The sequence below is a fragment of the Strongylocentrotus purpuratus genome, unplaced genomic scaffold (assembly GCF_000002235.5).
Source record: "Strongylocentrotus purpuratus isolate Spur 01 unplaced genomic scaffold, Spur_5.0 spur5_scaffold_16, whole genome shotgun sequence".
Classification (NCBI taxonomy): Eukaryota; Metazoa; Echinodermata; class Echinoidea; order Camarodonta; family Strongylocentrotidae; genus Strongylocentrotus; species Strongylocentrotus purpuratus.
This window is the reverse complement of record NW_022145601.1, coordinates 34,935,900-34,955,875: the sequence shown is the minus strand read 5'-3', so window position 1 is coordinate 34,955,875 and position 19,976 is coordinate 34,935,900. Positions and strand designations below refer to the sequence as shown.

The window sequence follows — 19,976 nt, the reverse complement described above, 5'->3', positions numbered from 1 at the left end:
AACAATATTTCTAACAAATCACTGATGAGTATTAGCTACAGTAGTTGATGATACTAGGAAATAAGGATTAAGGGCTCAATACTGTAATGTTGGGACTCACAGATTTAAAGTGTGGCTAACCGACTATAAATCATTATGGACGTATACATGTATACAAAAACTAAAGCCAGTACAAGTAACTGATTGTCAATTTGGGGTGGAGGCGGCCTTACATTTTCAGTGCCCATACATGTATGTCCTAGGCATATGTTAGTGTCAAGTCCTGTCTATGGTGTGTAAGAAAATTGTTTTGGATGATTAGACTAGGACGATCTAAAGATGACAGAAAGAGGTCCTATTGTCTTGAACTAAAACTACAAATAAGAGATTTGATTCAGAGAATTAATTGTCTTCAGTAGATATGAAACTTTTTAAAAAATCTTTTTGATGTCTAGCCTTAATGTGTATACTTCTGATAACTGGCTAACGCTATGAATCTATATGTACTGTCATTATTGTTTACAAATATCCGCCTCACACAAGACTGACGCCGTTTATATTTTGCTACAGTTGTTTTTGATTGCCTGATAATAAACAAAAAAAAAGTATTTTTTTCTTTTTCCAAGAGAAAAAACTTTCCTAGATATTGGAATGTGAAAGATGTTTTTTGATGAATGATGAGAAGTTATTGGCTTAATTCTTGTGTCCTTTGTTTGTTATTTTCATGTACAGGTCCAACAGTGTATGGGTTCTAGATGTGCAAGAAATGACCTGGAAAGAGATAGAGACAAGGAGTCATGATAAGCCCAGAGAAAGATATGGTCATGAACAGGTCAGTTAGCCTACTCATAATTTAGATGATCATCATTCCACATCGTGACATGTTGTGGAATGATGATAATAACTTTGGATTCAGAGCCCCCTAAACACCAGATGCATGGGGAAAAAAGGCAAACATTTCTGCACACATCATGACCATTTTGTTGCTGGAATGATGACATTATGTTTGGTGCCAGGAATTTATAAAAGGAAAATAAAAGCTTTAAATCACTAAATTGGCAACATGTTGAGATCCTAGAAATAAGTATTCATCAAACAGAATTTGCAGTATCTATACTTTTCAACATAGCTCATAACCATAATGATTGTTTTCGGAGACAGGATATTTTATTAGAACAATAAGCAATAAAAGGAAAAATAAATTATTGGCAATTTACAGAAGAAAACATGATCACTTTGAAATTGACCAAGACGTCATGTCTGACTTCAAAAGTTGTCCAGAATAGAATATGATGTCCCTTAGAAGCAAAGCAGAACCACATTCTGAAGTGATTCTAGATGATCTTATAAGCCCAATAAAAGACAAAACAATAAGTATTTGTGGGCTTGCTTCGTTCCATCGGCCCTTTTCGTTGGGTTGCGTTGTCCAGTTACACAAAATATCCTAAACACATATTCATGAATGGTTGTGTGCATCACTTTGGGTTGCACACAAGTCACACACTTTTTTGAAAACATGCCTCCATATTTGTGATAGGTCAGGCAGGCAAGTTGAATGCCAATAATCACAAGCCAAGATGCTCCTCGAGATAAATGTACAATTCTGAAAACAGGCCTATACAAGAAAGTGTCAGGTAAACAGGACCTAACACTTTCTCTCTATTATGATTTCAAGTGAATGTCACATACCAGGTATTGTGGATATATGGTAGAGTAAGGAAAGTCAGATTAGATTAATAACCCTTCTTGTTTTGAGCATCATCTCATCAAGTAGATAGGATTACAAGACAGACGATCTGTTTAGCAGTGCTCATGGCAATCATGTTTGACATTTCTGAGATGCCTCTAGCTTATGCACATGACACTCTACACACAGGCAGCCAGCCCTATAGCCTTGGGGTAGAAGGAGCAAAGATTATAATTTGATTTACAAGTGGTTGGCTCTGTGTTTATGAGGATGCATGTAGGGAGAGCATTACTAATCAATATTGTATCTAGGATTGGAACCATGTCTACTGCCTTCTTTGGTTTTATCCTTTGCTGAGCCAGTTGACATCAATGAATTTGAATTTTTCAATATCACTTACAACAATGTTACAAGTAGTATCAAGAGAATAGAATTTATAAAAACAATGTTCATTTATTTCCATGGTGTTGCAATTATTTGTAAATTTTCTGTGAACTAATTTGCACCTCAGCCAAAGATGAATGAGCACATGTATGCTATAGACTTTTCTCATATTGGTATTCTGAATGTTGAAATAATTCTCAGAAGGGCTTTATAAATGTCCTGTTAATGAATGCATAGTTCATCAAGGTGGTGATCGATGATAAACATGTCCTAATCATCGATCCCCAGGTCATTAATTTCTCTATCAATCTTTCAATTGGTGATCGATGATCACCATGCCCTAATCATCGATCCCCAGGTCATTAATTTCTCTTTCTATCTTTCAGTTGGTGATCGATGATAAACATGTTCTAATCATTGGAGGCTGTACCTCGTCTCAAGAGGTAAGTCATAACCAAGTAAGTATTCTCAAACAATCAACACAATATCTCTTCTATCTTTGTCTTTGTCATCCATGTATTGCTGGTGGATTTGTCTCTCTTGTCAAGTGGTAATGTTTTGGTTTTTCAAAGGGTCCATTGGAGGACCAATCTTTATCTACTCTTCCACTCTTTATGTTACCCGATGTGATTTTGATTTTTTCCCCCCTCAAAACTTAAATTCTTCTGTATAGTCTGCCCTGTGTGTATGTCATTGTTAATTGTGTATCTTTATTGTCAAGTATGTGACATTGTTAATCGTTTTGCACTTGGCAATCTGTAATTCTGTACTACGTTTTGTTTCTATTATGTACACACCTGTTTTTGTTTGTTTGTTGTGATTGTTTTCTCCAAAGTCTAACCCATGTGTTTTTGTCTTTGTTCATGAATTTGTATTCCATTTGTGTGGAATTGGGCTGGAGAGAATCCTGCAATGCTTTATTAATCATGAACTAGTTGCTGATTTGGTTGAAGAGGGCTTACCATTTACTTGAGTGATGTTTTCTCCCTGTAGAATAGGTTATATAGGATAATAGTCATTCAGGGGTTGTTTATTGGTGCCAAGTATCTTGGATAGGAGGCATCCACGTTCACATTCATATCAATGCCCTCTTTGCTGAAGAGCAACAACAGTAGGGAAATACTGTATCAATGTGCATCATTGAAGCCTTTTAATTCAGTCAGTCTATTTCCACATTTGAATATAAATAATGAATAAATACCCCATTTCTGTCTTTCTAGGCACTTCCTTCATTAAGAATTATTCATGTACCTTTAATACTTGAAATGATGGTAAAACTAGTGAAACCCAAACCAGAAGAACCCAATGTACATTGTAACTCAAATTCAAGACCTGTTTTTATATGGCACGGAATATCTAACTCATATAATGAGACTGTTGAAGAATCTCCATGAAGTGTACTCAATCATGGATAGCTGGGTAAAAGATAGACATACATGTAAATAAGAAACAAATAATTGATCTGTATACAAAGAGAAATATATTTGGCAAATATTTGGGAAATATGATGTTTTATAATGTCTATCAACCTGCAATGAATTGTTAAGTAACCTCTTTAGAAATCTAGCCATCTGATATTCCTTTTAAAGAGATGAACAAATGGTCAATAGTTCATGAGTGATATCCGTTGCCCCGGGTAACAGGCCGCATAAATCAATTGTGCTCAGATCCCCATTGGTTTATGTGTTAAATACTTTTTGTGCGAGCGTGGGCACCATACAGTGCTTGTTTGCGATTCCCAAATGATTGAAACCTTCAGTCATTTTTCAAGCAAAGATAAATAGACAGTTTCTCCGATTTTTTCTGCGATGTTTTTACCAATCTTTACTCAATAAAAGGTCAAGGTAAGAATTCTTGGTAGATTTTTGTTTCGATTCGGCATATAAAAGACATATCGACTGCTTTAATATTCAAGGCCTGGCTGTTTTATATGCTCTCGGGAACTTGCACATTCCCTTGAAGCAGTCGATATCTCTATACTACTTATTTCTTCTCCACTCCCATCCTCAACCCCATTCCTTCTGACTGCCTTATCCTTTGCTCTGACCTTTTCATCTCTATATATTCATCTGTCATTCCTAATGGCAACTTCAACTTTTGAAAATAGCCAATGCATGTTCAAGACCAGACTGCTGAGGGTTCTGAGTATAAATCTAATATAATTCTGTGACCAAACAACTTCATATGGCCAGCACTTTTCCCACGAGACTTGGCGTGCTAATATTCATTCGCACTACCATTGAGATTGGTACTCAAGCAGATAAACTGTGCTGCCCTATCCACTTAGAGCGAATCCTCATGAGATTTGAGATTTATGTTAATTTTATACAGTTGAGACAGGGCACCAATATCAGCTGTGTTTATAAAGGAGCTATTTGTCTGGCAGATCAAAAATGTTCACAAGTGATCCCCAATAGTCTGTAAATTGCACAAATCTCCCTTTTATCTGTACGAGAATATATTCCATCTCAGTAGATTCCGTGGTACAAAACTTGCTTTCTTCTGAATATTGTGCGCATGGAGGCTTAATATTTTTCAATTTTGAATGCCTCAATACAGTGTACATATCTTTTGATTCATTAAGCATTTCTTTTCTAAAATATGGTTTTAAAAAAAAAGAATAAAAAGTCGACTGTACATTTTAACGATTTTTGGGATGGCAACTTTTTTTAATAGCCTTATTGTCATGTTTTCTTTTTAAACTGATATCATGGTGATGCCTTGACTTTGGGAAGCTTTAATTGGTGTTAGTGTTTTTCAATTGTATAGATTTCAGCTAACAAGAGTAATGAAATATGTATATGGTAAGTTTTTCTTTTAAGCCTTGTATTATTGATATCTTATAAGACAGTATACTGACATGAATTAGTGTATGAAATTCTCTTTGGTAGCATGGCCTATTACATCTTTTGGATGTTGAATGTGAAAGAGGAGTTATATTACTTTCAGGCGTACTCACATATGAAGACATACAGGGGGTGTGCCTCTCTAATGGGTCCCATTTTCATGAAAAATCCCTAAACACGGGTCCCATTTTTAACAAATATACCATTAATATTGGGTCTGTTTTTTTTTTAGTTTCCAATTTTTTTTTCTCTCAGGTTTTTGCATGGCAAACACCTGAAAATTATGAAAAATGGGCCTTACTACAAGAAAAATCCCCCCAAATTACCCTTACAAATTGGTAGGCGTACCGTTTGGAGGCTTGAGCGGCACACGTACCCCCGTCCAAACCAAATCTGAGTTTTGATGAAATCAAGCCTAGAGAAGATGATGAGGAGCTACTGTTGGATCACCTAATTGCTCTTATACTCTTTTCACACTGGCAATATTTTGCTTAACCCCATACTATAGGTGGGGTTAAAGGGGGGGGGGGGGTCTTAGCCCCACCTATAGTACGGGTTAAGCCTATTCCACTTTCTGTTCAGACTGGTTTTTACCAAAGTGGGCTAAAGTTGGCTAACCCCACCTATAGTACGGGGTTAACTAACCCTGCAAAATAGCAGGGCTAACTCCGCAATTGTGGTGCTAACTCCTGCTAACCCCGCAATGGCGGTGCTAAGCAAATGAATGAGAACAGAAACGAAAAATAGTCCAGTACTACGCAATGGAGCGTATCGCAGCTGGCCAGATGCGAAGTATATCCAATCATAACATACACGATATCCGGGGTTAACGAAATGCAGTGAGAACAGCGGGAATTTTCTTATTCCGGAATAGGCGCTAGTACGGGACTGAAAACAGCGAGTGTGAAAAGCCAAAAAAATAGTCCGGAGTTAAGGATAGTACGGGGCTAAGCAAAGTACGGGGTTAAGCAAAACCAGTGTGAAAAGAGTATTAATGTATTGCACAGTATGTGTGTTTCAGCAGGACTTCATTAGAGATACACTATACCAAATATACCATTGATAATTGAGTGACATTTCTAGGTCTGCAGTATGTATAGACTTGCCACTGTGAATGGTTTCAACCATGAAGGTCTGTTGACTGAATGAGTAGCGCTTAACTTGGCAATAACTGTGATTCTAGATACACCTTACACAACATACTCTTGCTCATGCAGTATTTTGAACTATACAACATCTACATGTATGTGGAGCCAGAAAGGTATTAACTCATCATATACGCTTACACAAAGTTAACTAACGCCCTAGTTTCTACCTCTAAACAGATATGTGACCTAAAGGTGCAAATGCATGAAAAGGTCGCAAGTCTGAAACTTTAGCATACAGGAAAAAAATCTCTGAGTAGCTGCTAAGCGCATAGAGAATTAAGTATTTATTATTACGATTTAATTTAATTGAAAGTTATTATTATTATTACTATCGATTGATCTTTTATAGCATTGCTTGAATACAAAGGGATTATATTGGAATTAAATACACAACTTATTAATTATTTTTGGAAACCTTGGAAACTGTGGTTTCAGAAAGTATACAAGACAAAAGAATGAATTTTGCGCAAGAGACTGAAGTAAGGTGTGCCTGCAAATGCCTTTCAAAGTGTTTCATCCTGTTTTGGATAGCGATTTTTGCTTCTTATTATCTAGAAACAGCCAAAATATAAAGCATTTTTCAATGTTAATTCTTGCCGCATATAATTTGTTGGTGTCTTTATGAACCAATGAATCCGTTGTATATAATTATACGGATTTGTTAGGCCAAAGCAGCGCAGAGGAATTTCTTACACCTATTGAAAGAGCCATTTAAATAACTTGCTTCTCAATGTGTACAATAGGGCTGCTTCATTTATGATAAAGAAACATGATTGATCAAAAGATGTAAAACAATGTTACACTTTACATTTGATTAATTTAAAACACTTGGAGTAGTAATTAAAAGAAAACAATGGAAGAGAAAAATATGTAGTGTGAAAAACTGTGACAATCATTGTGATACACATTAGTCTAGTTTAAATATTTGTTTGTTTGAGAATGTATGACATATGAAGGATGAGAGAGGCATCAAAGTAAGGGCATTTACTCAAGTTAACATTTCACATAGATTTAATGCCTTTCTTGCTCTCAGATCATTTAAAGGATTCATTTCAAAGGTACTCCATGCATACCCTTTTCTCCAGCCATATGAACCCACTTAAAATGTTGACTCGTGTTTCAACATGAATTGAAGAAAAACATTACTCGAAGTCAGCTGAGTTTCAGGTTTTTAAGCAATAGAAAATCATGCTTCAGAGATTTGCTTGACAAGATATAATCATTTCAATGCAATTGTAAGAAGAATCTTTCACCAGGTAGACGACATCATATTCCATTGCATTTATTAGAGAGTGTTAGATGAAGAGTAGCTTGTTGAGAGACCTGTATCAGCCATTGATTGCACTACTGCTTAAAGGTAGACCTCAGGTGACGGTGAGGGTGACAAGTCAGATAGTATAATATAGTATAGTATTTATTTTCTGTTTTAAAAAACAACATATATACAAGTATATACATAGCGTTAATAAAATGGCTGGATAGCCCATATTCAACTGTGCCAGGCACGACACTGCTTGTCTTCCATGGGGTCCAGAAATCATATACATCAATATAAAACATGACGTATAATTATTTACTAAATTAAAGGATATAAAGAAGGTACACTACACAGTTATAAATGCTTAAACTCTACAAAATGGTAGTTGTGTGAAATGAGGAGACATATATAATACAAATCACACTGAATATCAAAAAAAGAAAGATATATGCTACAAATGTACAATTTGATAGATGATATGATGTAGGAGAGAAAAACACCTGTACTGGCTTGTCCAAGCTGATGTGAAACTGCCACCAGTTCCCCCCAGAGAGTGCTGTTAGTAACTTGCAAGAGCTACTGGTACTTACCCACCTTTGCAAGCAGCCTTCATGATTATGTTATTTAGAAGTGAAGGTGGTCATTGACAGGCAGCTACTACTATTACTAGTTAGTCAGAAGGAGCTTTATGGCATTAGGAGGATCAGTGTGTATCAGTCAAAGCAATATTCAGGATAAAATGTTCACTCAAGCCTGAGAGGCACTGCTTGATGTGATTTTTTAATGGAATGATATGACAAGTGAGATGTAGATTTAGTGCACCAAGGAAATATTTCCTGACATATTTATATGAAGTTGAACAGATTATGCAAAAACGTAGTGAACTTGAGTATATGGGAGTTGGTCACATCAACTTAGTCTTTTACGATTAGTTTTTATTTAATACAGATGATACAGGGCTCTTGTAATTTAACGTACCGGTATCTTATTTATTTTATCAAATCTGAAATCTCTGAAATGCTTGATATGTAAAGTGATATTTGTGTTTCTATTTTATAATTTTGATACCTTCATGGTCTCCAAAAACTGTCAAACACTATCGTAAAGCACTAAAGCTCTAGTATTTGCCCATTAAAATGAAGAGATTACTTAGTGTTGCACCAAATTTAAATGTATTTGAAATCAGGAAGTGTTAAAGAATTAATTTCAGTTTCATTTGATAGACGTCACCACTAGAGTTAAAATATGTACATGAAGCATTTTGTCAACAATCAAATGAAAGTGAAAACACGATTGGTTATGGTGATTAAATGATCATTGATGACTAAAGTAGCTGTGCGAAGATTTTAAAAATTGATTGGACAACTTTATCAAAATTCAATGCTTGGAAACATTCAAAGTAATGATTATGATCAATTACAAAACGCTTAAATACATCCCGGCATAGCACCCGAAGAGCTCTCCGAACACTGCTGAGATGTGTGACATCACAGGTTGGGCATGATTTGCACAAGTAGACAATGTCCCATGACATCTCACACATTTTCACCGCCTGTTTTGTCATCTTCTCTTCAGTCAATTCTCTTACTTCACTACCATCAGTCTAAATGTTTGATCTATTGCCTCACTCTAAATTCCGCGGATGGTATTTTTTTGATGAAAAATGCAGCGATGAAAAAAATAAAGGAATCCGTCGCTTGCAAATGAAATAAGACGCCATTGTATTTTCAGCTGCATACACCACTGTATGTTCGGCGTTTCAAGAAAGAACAAATGCCGTCCATGCTATCATTTTGGGGGATTTTTAGTTTGAAAGTGTGGTTTCTTTGTTTGTTCATTAACCCCTATCCTGTGTATTTACAAACAAAAGATGTTAGTTATCGGAGTCGGTTTCATATCCCTTTTTGAATGGTGTGAAATGCCATCACATTTATATACACTAAGTTCATTATAATTTGAGAAATAATAGCATTGCAATTATGTTCATTCTTTATGGGATGTCATCTGCTTGTGCAGATCATTCCCAACCTGTGATGCCACACATCTCAGCAGGGTTTGGAGAGCTCTTCTGGTGCTATGCTGGGGCCATATTTAAGCATTTTGTAATTGATCATAATCATTACTTCAAATGTTTCCAAGCATTGAATTTGATAAAATTGTCCAAAGTTTCACCTTTGCAATAATGAAAATAAATAATTTTTTCAAAATCTTACCACAGCTACTTTAAAGATACTATGTCCCTTTTGCAGCCAACCTCAAATTCTGTAGAACTTTGCAGGAATTATGAATATGTCATGTATGTCCTATCTGTGAAATTTAAACTTTAGCAGTGTCCTAATATTCAAATTATGCAAGGAAACCTGTTTACTTGCTAGACTTCACTGTCAGACACTATTGTCAGTATTGAGTGAGTGACTGGCTTTTTTCTTCTTTGGTAATAACATAATGAGATGTAAAGGATTTGTCTACATCAATAACCTACTTCTTGTAATGGCCAAAATTAAACTGATTGAATCTTTGCGCAGCATAAAACGTACGACCATGCGGTGCAATGGTCTGAAAATCAAGACTATTACTTATTGGCTCTATAGCTCCTAAGTCAATTTGGTAACTAATAGTCGTTATTTTCCCACTTAAAGACATTCTCAAGCCCCCTGTTTTTAAGGGGAGTTCTAAATTAGTATTATCTTTCAAATGCCATTGGAATTTAACCTTTTCATTTTTTTGGCCTGCAAATGGGACAAAGTACCTTTAAAGATTGTACTTACATGTATGAGGGTTTTTTTGCCAATATAATATATCTAAATAATTAATTTGGGTATTTTGTGCCAAAGCCATCTCTTTTGCTCCATCCCTCTTTTGGTAGGTATAAATATTAAGATCTGTATATACTGTCTTCTCTCTGTTGGATATTTACTATTGATATTAGTAAGATATGAAGTCTGATTTGATCAACTATTCTGGTTGTCAAGTACTCTTGAGATATTGGAGAGAGCCCTATGTAATGTGAAACTCTTCTCTCTTAATCTTTTTTTTTTTTTTTTTTCATTTATCATTTCTCTATCTGTCTGTCTGTCTGCATCTCTCTCTCTCTCCTCTCAGCATAATGAATATCTCTGTGTAACATGATATCTCTGAAGCTCCCAACTCTCTCTCTCTCTATCTCTCTATCTCTCTATCTCTGTCTCATCTTACTTTTACAAGCCTTTTCCATATTTTGTTCCATCAGAGTGCATGTACTGTATGTCCTTGTAGGACAGGAAATTATGCAGACAGAGATCTTTCTGAAAGAAGAAAAGACCTCTCCTTGAGAAGACAATCATGTGAATTAAGAGACAAGACTAGATGAGATAGTAAGATAGGAAAGAATTTAACCCAAAAATCAATCCAACATGGGCAGATTGTGTTTGGCAGAAGAAGCCAATCATGAGTGCCCACTACAATATTTTCAATTCCTCAAAATGTATTTAATGGGTAAATTGGTATTCAGTGTTTCAATTATTATTTCTACATTGATGCAGGATAATTTCAGTCTCTGTAATGTGTCTTGTAGAGGTAGGTTACTTCAGTAAATTGAGTTTACTTCAGTAAATTGAGTTTACCAACAAACCCTATGGAGAAGTACATTGTAACTTAGGATCTGTGTTAAAATGTATTTGGTATATGAGCAGTCAGTAGTGCACTTTGCTATGTACATAAAGCTATATAATCTAACCCTGTATAAAATGGATCTTGGAATTCCTTTGGTCCTTTAAATATGTATTTACGACAACTACGCTGAGTGCTTTGCGAATAAAAAGCTGCAGGACTCTATTTTGTAGTACAGCATGACATGTACATGTACCGGTATGTAGTTCTCATTCTTTGTACATGTATGTACATGCAGTGCATTGAGTGCAATTTAATTCAAAGATTGCAAAAAAATGCATTTGTTTATGTACCGGTATGTACATGTAGTTGAACTCCTAACACACATGACTTGCATTTATACCTACATTGTCTATACATGTCTAAAACAAAGTAATTTCATATTTCCTATCACATCGCTGTACACCACTTGTATGCAAGACCCCCCCCCCCAAAAAAAAAAAGAATAGGAAAACAAAACAGAAGAGAGGTGCGGGGGGGGGGGGGGTAGTAGTAATGTTTGCAGTTCAACCGCAAATCCTACTGTAAATGGTTGGCAATATACGTGTGCCGATTGGCAAATGGTGGCATACCAGGAAATGGGCCTGTAGAAAGGTTAACAGTATGTCTTCATCAGCTCAAGATTGCCAAATAGCCTGCTGTTTCTGATTTGGGAAATAAGCCTGAAGTTACAAATCACGTCTTCATCAGCTCGAGACTCGACCTCAAAATTATACAGGAGATATTTACAGAGAGCCATTCTTTATTTCCTCTAGCAAGATATTAATAACACCATCCATGGCAAATCGAGGGATACATACAGTATTTGCAAAATATACCTGACAGCTTTCGATCTAAGAAAAGATTTATAGAATGTAGTAATAAACAGCATGCATTCAGTGTGTATGATGGAAGGTAATAATGGGGCTAGACACAGACACAGCTCAATAAAAACATATAAAATGCAGAAGTCATGTAACAGTCAGAAGAATGAATTTCTTCAGCTTCAAAATATCATTCTATAAATGGATTGTTAAACAACAAAATCAGAAACAAAGCAGAGAAAAATGAGATGGTACGAGTTACATGGCTGCATATACACAGAAGAGGCAAGAAGAAGAGTCTAAAAGTCTAAAAAGCAAAGATTAATCCATCACTGTAGGGATTACTCTCACAGAATTGTAGATCTTTTGATAGGGTGTTTGATTTTTTAATTTGAGTTCTTCTTGAATTTGTGTGTACCTTTTGACTACCTACATGATGCAATAAATGTTAATATCTTTAAATGTCAAGTAATCTAGAATTCTTAAATCAGTGAAAAGCACTGCATGTGAAAGTTATCAAATTGATTCAAAATGAATGTCTCTCTGTTGCTGCATGTTGTGAATGTCTTGTATATAAAAGGATCCATTCTTCAGTATATAGTGGTCTTCAAACATGAAATACCATTATAGGAAAATGGTTTGAATATTAATGAATCCAATTCAATCTTGTCTAAAATCATGCATAAGTGCCAAAGGAGAATCATGCCATTAAACCACAATGCCATTGTATTTTGTTTTGTTGTAATTCTGCAGGCTCCTTTAGAGATCTTATCCGATGCTTGGCTTCTTGATATGAGTGGTCCTAAGTGGAAATGGCAAGAGATGAGAGTCTGTAATGAAGAGTTTGCAGCACCACAAATATGGCAACATCCAGCTTGCAAGGTAAGATCAGACTACTATGTCGGTCGGATATAGAAAGAGTAGTGATGGATGTATGTATGTAGGTGATGGCAATGAATGATAATCAGATTGTAATGGTGGTAGTGATGATGATGGATGATAATCAGATTGTAATGGTGGTAGTGATGATGATGGATGATAATCAGATTGTAATGGTGGTAGTGATGATGATGAATGATAATCAGATTGTAATGGGGCCAGGTAGTGATGATGATGGATGATAATCAGATTGTAATGGTGGTAGTGATGATGATGGATGATAATCAGATTGTAATGGTGGTAGTGATGATGATGGATGATAATCAGATTGTAATGGTGGTAGTGATGATGATGGATGATAATGATGATTAGGATGACAGTGTTTATGGTATTATAGAGAGTGGATCTGGTAATATATAATAATAGGCCTATTTATATAGCGCAGCTTCTATATGAATATACTCTAATGCGCTTAATACAAGATATCACATTATTACCCTGGCTGTAGCTGAGCTGCAATAATAAGGGGCTATTAAAAGCATTGGCAGAATTTCTTCCTACTGGGTACCCATTTACTTTACCTGGGTGGAGAGTGGCAAACATAGATTCATGTCTTGCCAAAGGACATTAGTGTCGCGGCAAGACGCCAACCACAAACCATGTGATCCACAGTCCAGTAACGTATCCGCTAGACCGCAACACCTCTACTAATTAATACATGTATGCGAGTTAAAGGTGACAATGGTTGGGACAATTGTTGCAGTAATGTAGGTGTTGGTTATAATGGCGACCTTGTTGATAGTATATTAACAGAACGCGGAAAAACAATAAAATCTGGGTCTTTAATCCCATGATTTGGACTGTAATGGAAAATCAGAGCTGCCAACCATTCCGTTTTTGCCGGAATTACTCTGTTTTTTCCTCAAAATTACTGTACTACATTTTTTCTTCATAAAATACTTTTTAATTTTTTTTTTTTTTTAACATACCGCATGTTAAACAACTGCCCTAAAATGGTGATTTGATCACAAATTCAATAGAAAACTAATTTTAAAACATACTTGAAGAGAAAAATATTCTCAAAAAGAATGAAATGCCGATAATGCCAAAAAAATACCTGCTAGTATGGAAAAAAACAGCATGATGAATGAACATGTCTGCATTGGAAGTTTGTCGCGCGTGGTTGTAAGTTTCAATTTCATGAATTCCTTTTTTTGGTTGAATTCCTTTTTTTGCTTGAATTCCTTTTTTTTGCCATCATGATTCCTTTTTTTGGTCGCACAAGGTTGGCAGCTCTGGATAATGATGATGATCATGACACTTTATTTATAATGAAGATGTAAGATAATGACTTAGGAAATATCAATTTTTCTATTCCGACAGGTTGGAGACACAGTACTAATCTACTCCACTCCCAGGCATCATAAACCCTATGGATTAAATCGCAAGCGCAACCATGTGGCCAACACACCGTCCCCCACCAGACCGCATACAAAACAGACCCATATGAGCGGCAGAGACCAAGGTCAAAGTTCACAGCGTGGTCAGAACAATCTTCAGAGTTTATTTCGTCGTGGTGATGGATCTGGTGGTTCAGGACGAGCTGCTGTGTCAGGTATTAAGGACAGTATGAACGGATGTAGTAATTGTGAAGTGAACAGTAATGCTAGAGATGCTTCAGCAGACAGTGTGAAACCTAAATACCATGGTGGTGCCAGGCCTAAAGTTAAGGTCATTAATGGATTGAAAGGACTTACAAAAAGTGTGACATTATTTGATGCAACGTTAACGGAGAGCACATCAGACATGGCTTGTTTGACGCTGTTGAAGTGTAAATGTAGACCTGAAGCACAGGCTAGTCCGTATCCATGGCCCACATCAGGACCACAGCCTAAGAGGTCTACCTTACAGCTTTATGTGCTAGACATCAGTCAAGCTACAACTCAAGGACAAGTCAGCTGGCTTCCTGTTCCTGATTCTACACATCCAGATTTCCATGAAAGACCAATATCAGGTGTGGTTCCTAGTCAGCATGGTCCACCATCTGAATCTACCATCATGGCTTCACTTACTGCAGCTAGAGGTGAACTGGTTATGTTTGGTGGACTTGTGGAGAATCGCAGTCAAAGTTTATTGAGAGGAAGAGGTTCTAGTGCCTCTTGGGATTATAAAGCAGTCAATAAGATCTATTTCTCTTTCTAGTCATCCTTGCAATCAAAGATTTCCCTTCCTGGCTACTGGACTTTGACCTAGCTCTTTGTAGCTCGATCATGCCTTCATATTTGTAGTTATAAATAGGCATAAACATATGAACCCATTGAATCTAATTGAATATTGATGGAAAGTAGATTCACTTTAATGTATTTTGATGACTAATCTTCAGGTAATCTCTGAAGGTCAAACCAACTCTGTAGGATCAGAATTTAGTGCTGGGAGCCGATGTACACCTGTAGCCTACATGTGCATTATCAGTATGGCCCTCTTCAGAAATTAACACATGTATTAAGTTACATGTGTGTTTATTGAATGCACAAATGCACAGGATATCAATATTTTTTGTCAGATATAACCATGATTTATTTAAGCATTACATGTACCTGGTTAGGATGCATGTTCTGAGATATGTAGGCTTCAGTAGAATTTAATGCCAAAGGCACCAATGTCCTTTGGCAAGACATTGATCTACATTTGCCACTCTCCACCCGAGTGTTGAATGGGTACTCGGTAGGCAGGATGCAAAAGCTAATGTGCTTAGATTAGCAAGTGTGCGCTTGTAAAAATGACGCCTGGCTGGAATGCTCCCCGGTGAGTGGAGAATGTCAATACATTGTGTCCGGGAAAGCCTGAATCCGATGACCAGGGTAATAATACAGTATATATCTGTAAAACGCTTGGGAGGGCGTGCGGTCCTGAAAAGCTCAATGTAAGAACCAACTATTGTTATTTAATGATAATAATATTATTGAGTGAATAGATTTAATACACACAATACATAATAAGTCAGAGGAAAATCAGCCAATTCTTGAAGTATTATTGATGTTTCTATTGATGTACATTTGCAATGTCTGTGGCACTGGAAGTAGAACTGTTGAGCCATGCAAGAAAACGCTGAAAGGCTTTCTCATATCATCATTGTTAACGATGAACACATTATGACATTTTAATACATCATAATTCCTTGGCTCTGCAGATGAATACGTATGCCCTACACGCTTTTTGGCTTTCAATACAGATTTGATTCCATTGTAAATTAATTATCGGGTAACTTTACCTCCGGACGTCTTCTGTTAAATCAGTAATCAATATTTCTAGAATGCTCATTGTTGGAAGGAAGAAGTGATATTGATACGATTTCATTAAAAGTAAAACATGTTAAGGTGACTTGACTATCAAATTAAAAGGCTGAAAGCTATAAGGGTCAAAAAGCCAGTATGTACAGAAGAGAAAATTTGATTCACTCACTCAGTAAGAACATGGAACCAACCATGTTGAACAGCTAACTGTCAATGCTTGCTTGATTAATGTTCTCTAGTCACATGCTCACGCTGTATATCAAGGAAATATCTCAAGAATGTATGTTGAAATAATGCCAGAATCATTTATTCTATAAACAGTTTATTGATATCTAGAGAGTTTCATGCATTCAGATGTAATGTTAGTGACCTAGCTTTGCTTCAGTACCTGACTGTAAGTTTGGGATATGTGTTTTCTACTTTTTATCTTTTGTGCAGCTATTCTGTAGGACGTTTGAAATCCAGATATTAACAATAATGTTTATAATTATGAGGATACGGCATGGTTTATCACGGGCTGAGTCACCATTCTCATCTTTTTTGCAACTATACAGAAACCATTAATGATTGTTACTCATTAGATACCACTTGTAATTATCCACACACACACACACACACACAAACTAGTATACATGTACATGTATAGTCAGTTCTGTTACTTGTCTAATGTAATGCTTACATTGTGTGCATTAGCTTCTATGATAGAAATACAGCACAGGGGCTGTGGATCATGTTCATCATCATGAAAGACCATCATTTAAAGTCGTAATACTTTAAGAAAGACTTTGAAAAGAAATAAAGCCTTTTATTAGCTGTCGCCATGACACCCTCGATATAAAACTATTTGAATCTAAAATTACCCTCCTTGTTGGGATGAATGCATCCTCTTGTATTGAATGGAAAGCTATTACTGCTTCTAGAGATTATTTTTGTTTCCAGTAGCTTAGAAGCATGTACCGGTATGTGATCTTTTTTGTGGTTCTGAAGGGGTTAAACATTGAAGGGTTTAGGGGTCATTAAATCTGTGCCATATGATGATATTGATCTGTGCATTAAGGATGCAAACTCGTAATAGGACCTTGCTTTTACCCTCAAGATTGAAAATAATGGTATTAATTTGGTTTCCTTTTCTCACAGCCTCTCAATCACCTTTTCTTTCTTCTTTGTTATGTTCTTGTTCTTCTTTTCCTCTCTCTTTATCATGCTTTTATCATTTGTCTTTGAAAACCTTTCTTTCTTTTTGATAATTCTGATTTGTGCATATAATTACAGTCCCTCTGTCTTTTTTTTATTTTGGTTTCTCTACGACTCTGTCTTTATCTCGATCCGTCTTGTGATCTGTCAATATAAACATCCTGGTTGTGTTCTATTTCATTTATAAGATTACATCTTGTTTCGATCCCTTTACAAGTATGACTTGATCTGTAATTACTTTGATGATAATGTACCTAATCTGAGAATGTTGTGTCCAATGGTTTTCAGAAGTTACATGCCTGTATTTTGTGACTTGACCGGTTTACACATACATGTAGCATACCGGTAGATTCAAATCAATATTGGTTTTATGACAACTGTGTTCTAATGGTGATGATATTGATAATGATATGAAGTTTTGTCTAACATACTCTGATTACTCAAGTATGCGATTATAATAACCTGCATGTGCTAATACATTTGTTATGAGCCTAACTGGAATTTGACAAGCTTGTAGTGTGCATATTATGTTGAAAACATGTAGATTTAGTTATAACCACTATTGTGCAATTGATAGGAGCTACAGAAATGTTAATATTATACATGTAAGCACTCACTGAATCTGTAATGCACCATAGAAACCATATAAAAGTGGAGTAAATAATGAAGTTTGCTCATAATCAAGAATGAGTCTGACACAGATTGACAATGGCTCATGGAAATGTGTGTATTCCAATCAAGTACCAAGCTGATTTAGCAAACTATGCCTTTTTGAAATTTCTTTTGGTCATAGAAATATGTCTTTTTGCTGATGAAATGTAATGTATAGACTCTTAATACAAACACTTCATACAAACACTTCATGCACAATAGATATTGCATGTATTAAAGCACAAGTATAGTCCAGATTACTTGTACAGAATATCAGTATTTGAAAATCATTCAAGTTTCACAAACACAGAGAATATATATATATATATAAACAGTCATTTCATTATAATTGGTCTTCTCAGTATTTTGTTATTTATTTTTTAAGTATAATTATGTACCTCTTTCAATGTGTTATTATTATTTTGACGGCTTTGGAGGAGTGGGGGGGGGGGGGGGTAGGGCATTGCCGTTAAGATGGATTTAAGCAAAAAAGAAATGTTCAAACTCGTGTTTTTTCTTTCTAAATCAGTCTTACAGTGTATTGGGTTGTGGTTGCTTTGTCTTGCCAAGGGTATTAACCATTGAACAGCTTTTCATTTGAGCAAACCATCTATATTTTGTTGTATTTTTACATTAAATATTTTGAATTCTAAGAAGTAGATTACAGCTATACATTGTTAGGAGAATGTAAAATAAAATGCTGAATTGCTGATAATAGAGCGAATCGAGTTGCATTATTATGCTATATCAACCCATCAAAACAAGACAGAGATAAGTTTTCTTGCTGGTAGTAACACATTAATACCACAATGTAAAGTGAAACTCAAAGACAATCTCTTTGTACAGATGTGAAATAAAACAAGTCTTCTTATATATATATATATATATATATACATACATATATATATATATATATATATATATATATATATTTTCGCTTCCGGGGTTGGGGCCATAGCATGTGTCACACAAAAGTCTGTATTCTACTAATTCAATTTAACCCAACCCGAGTTTAAGATTACATAGACTTCGGTCTAATTTCCTTTATAAATCAAACCATAATTTTAACTAAAAGCTTAAACCCAACACCAGGTTTATATTTGAGAAGAATACACAGCTACCAGTTTGAAATGTTCCTTTTCAAACATTTTGCAATCTATTGAAGAAAAAAATGCAATGTATAACATGCCTGATGGATTTGTTACTGAAACAAAAAATATATATTTACTTTACTAAATACATGCAAATAAGTATGTTTCATATTGTAAGATATATTGCAATGTATTTCAATGCATAAAGTCAAAGATTAGATGGTGTTAATGCATTCAAATAGGCAATCCAGTAGCATTGTTTTATTCAGATTGAAGAAATTTTAAAATAATTTCAACAAAATGTGTAAAAAAATTATGTATCTCAACTTCATATACTCAAATGTCAACGTAGATCTTGTGTATTATAGTACATTCACACTGTAAAGTGAATTATTATTCTTGTAAAAGTGCTGTTTTCATTAAAATTTCTAAATGTAACATAATATGAACTTGCTTTGAACCCCACTTTGTAGAGTGTCTCAGTAATATTTTAAGTAATTTACATGGCACGCAGATGTATTTGAACATTTTCACATGCATGCAGGTGAAAGGAAAGATTCTCCTGGTGCAAATTTGGTGGTTAAACATTAAATAAAATATTGTACCAGGACTTAGTCCCATTTCAAGAAGAGAATTCGGTTGTGGAACTTTTCTTGTGTGTTGTCAATATGTACATTGTAGCTTTGACCTTTGGTTAGATTGGGGTACATGTAAATAAGGTTTAGGTGGCCAAACACCTTGAACATCTATGGAACTGGAACTATGGGTAATCATTATTATTCATCAGTATCAATATCACAATACCCACCACCATTCATCATCAGAACCATCATCATCATCATCAGAACCATTATCAGAACCATCATCATCATCAGCAGCATCATCAGAACCATTATCAGAACCATTATCAGAACCATTATCATCATCAGAACCATTATCAGAACCATTATCAGAACCATCACCATTCATCATCAGAACCATCATCATTCATCATCAGAACCATCATCATTCATCATCAGAACCATCATCATCATCAGAACCATCATCATCATCAGAACCATCATCATTCATCATCAGAACGATAATCATCATCATCAGCATCATCAGAACCATTA

The 19,976-nt window shown here is 35.5% G+C and overlaps 1 protein-coding gene across 2 annotated transcripts in view; it reads left to right on the top strand.

Annotated features, from left to right (window-relative positions):
* LOC100890119 (F-box only protein 42) overlaps nt 1-19,495 on the top strand; it is a 40,995-nt gene extending 21,500 nt beyond the window's left edge. Inside the window, exons 4-7 of one of the 2 annotated variants that reach the window (XM_030987355.1) lie at nt 712-811; nt 2,437-2,493; nt 12,507-12,635; nt 14,016-19,495. In XM_030987355.1, the coding sequence (XP_030843215.1) occupies nt 712-811; nt 2,437-2,493; nt 12,507-12,635; nt 14,016-14,834 (1,105 nt within the window). In that variant the 3' untranslated portion in view covers nt 14,835-19,495. Of the gene's footprint in view, nt 1-711; nt 812-2,436; nt 2,509-12,506; nt 12,636-14,015 lie in introns of both variants that reach the window. The other variant, XM_030987354.1, reaches the window with a different exon arrangement.
* Nucleotides 19,496-19,976: the final 481 nt, after the last annotated feature.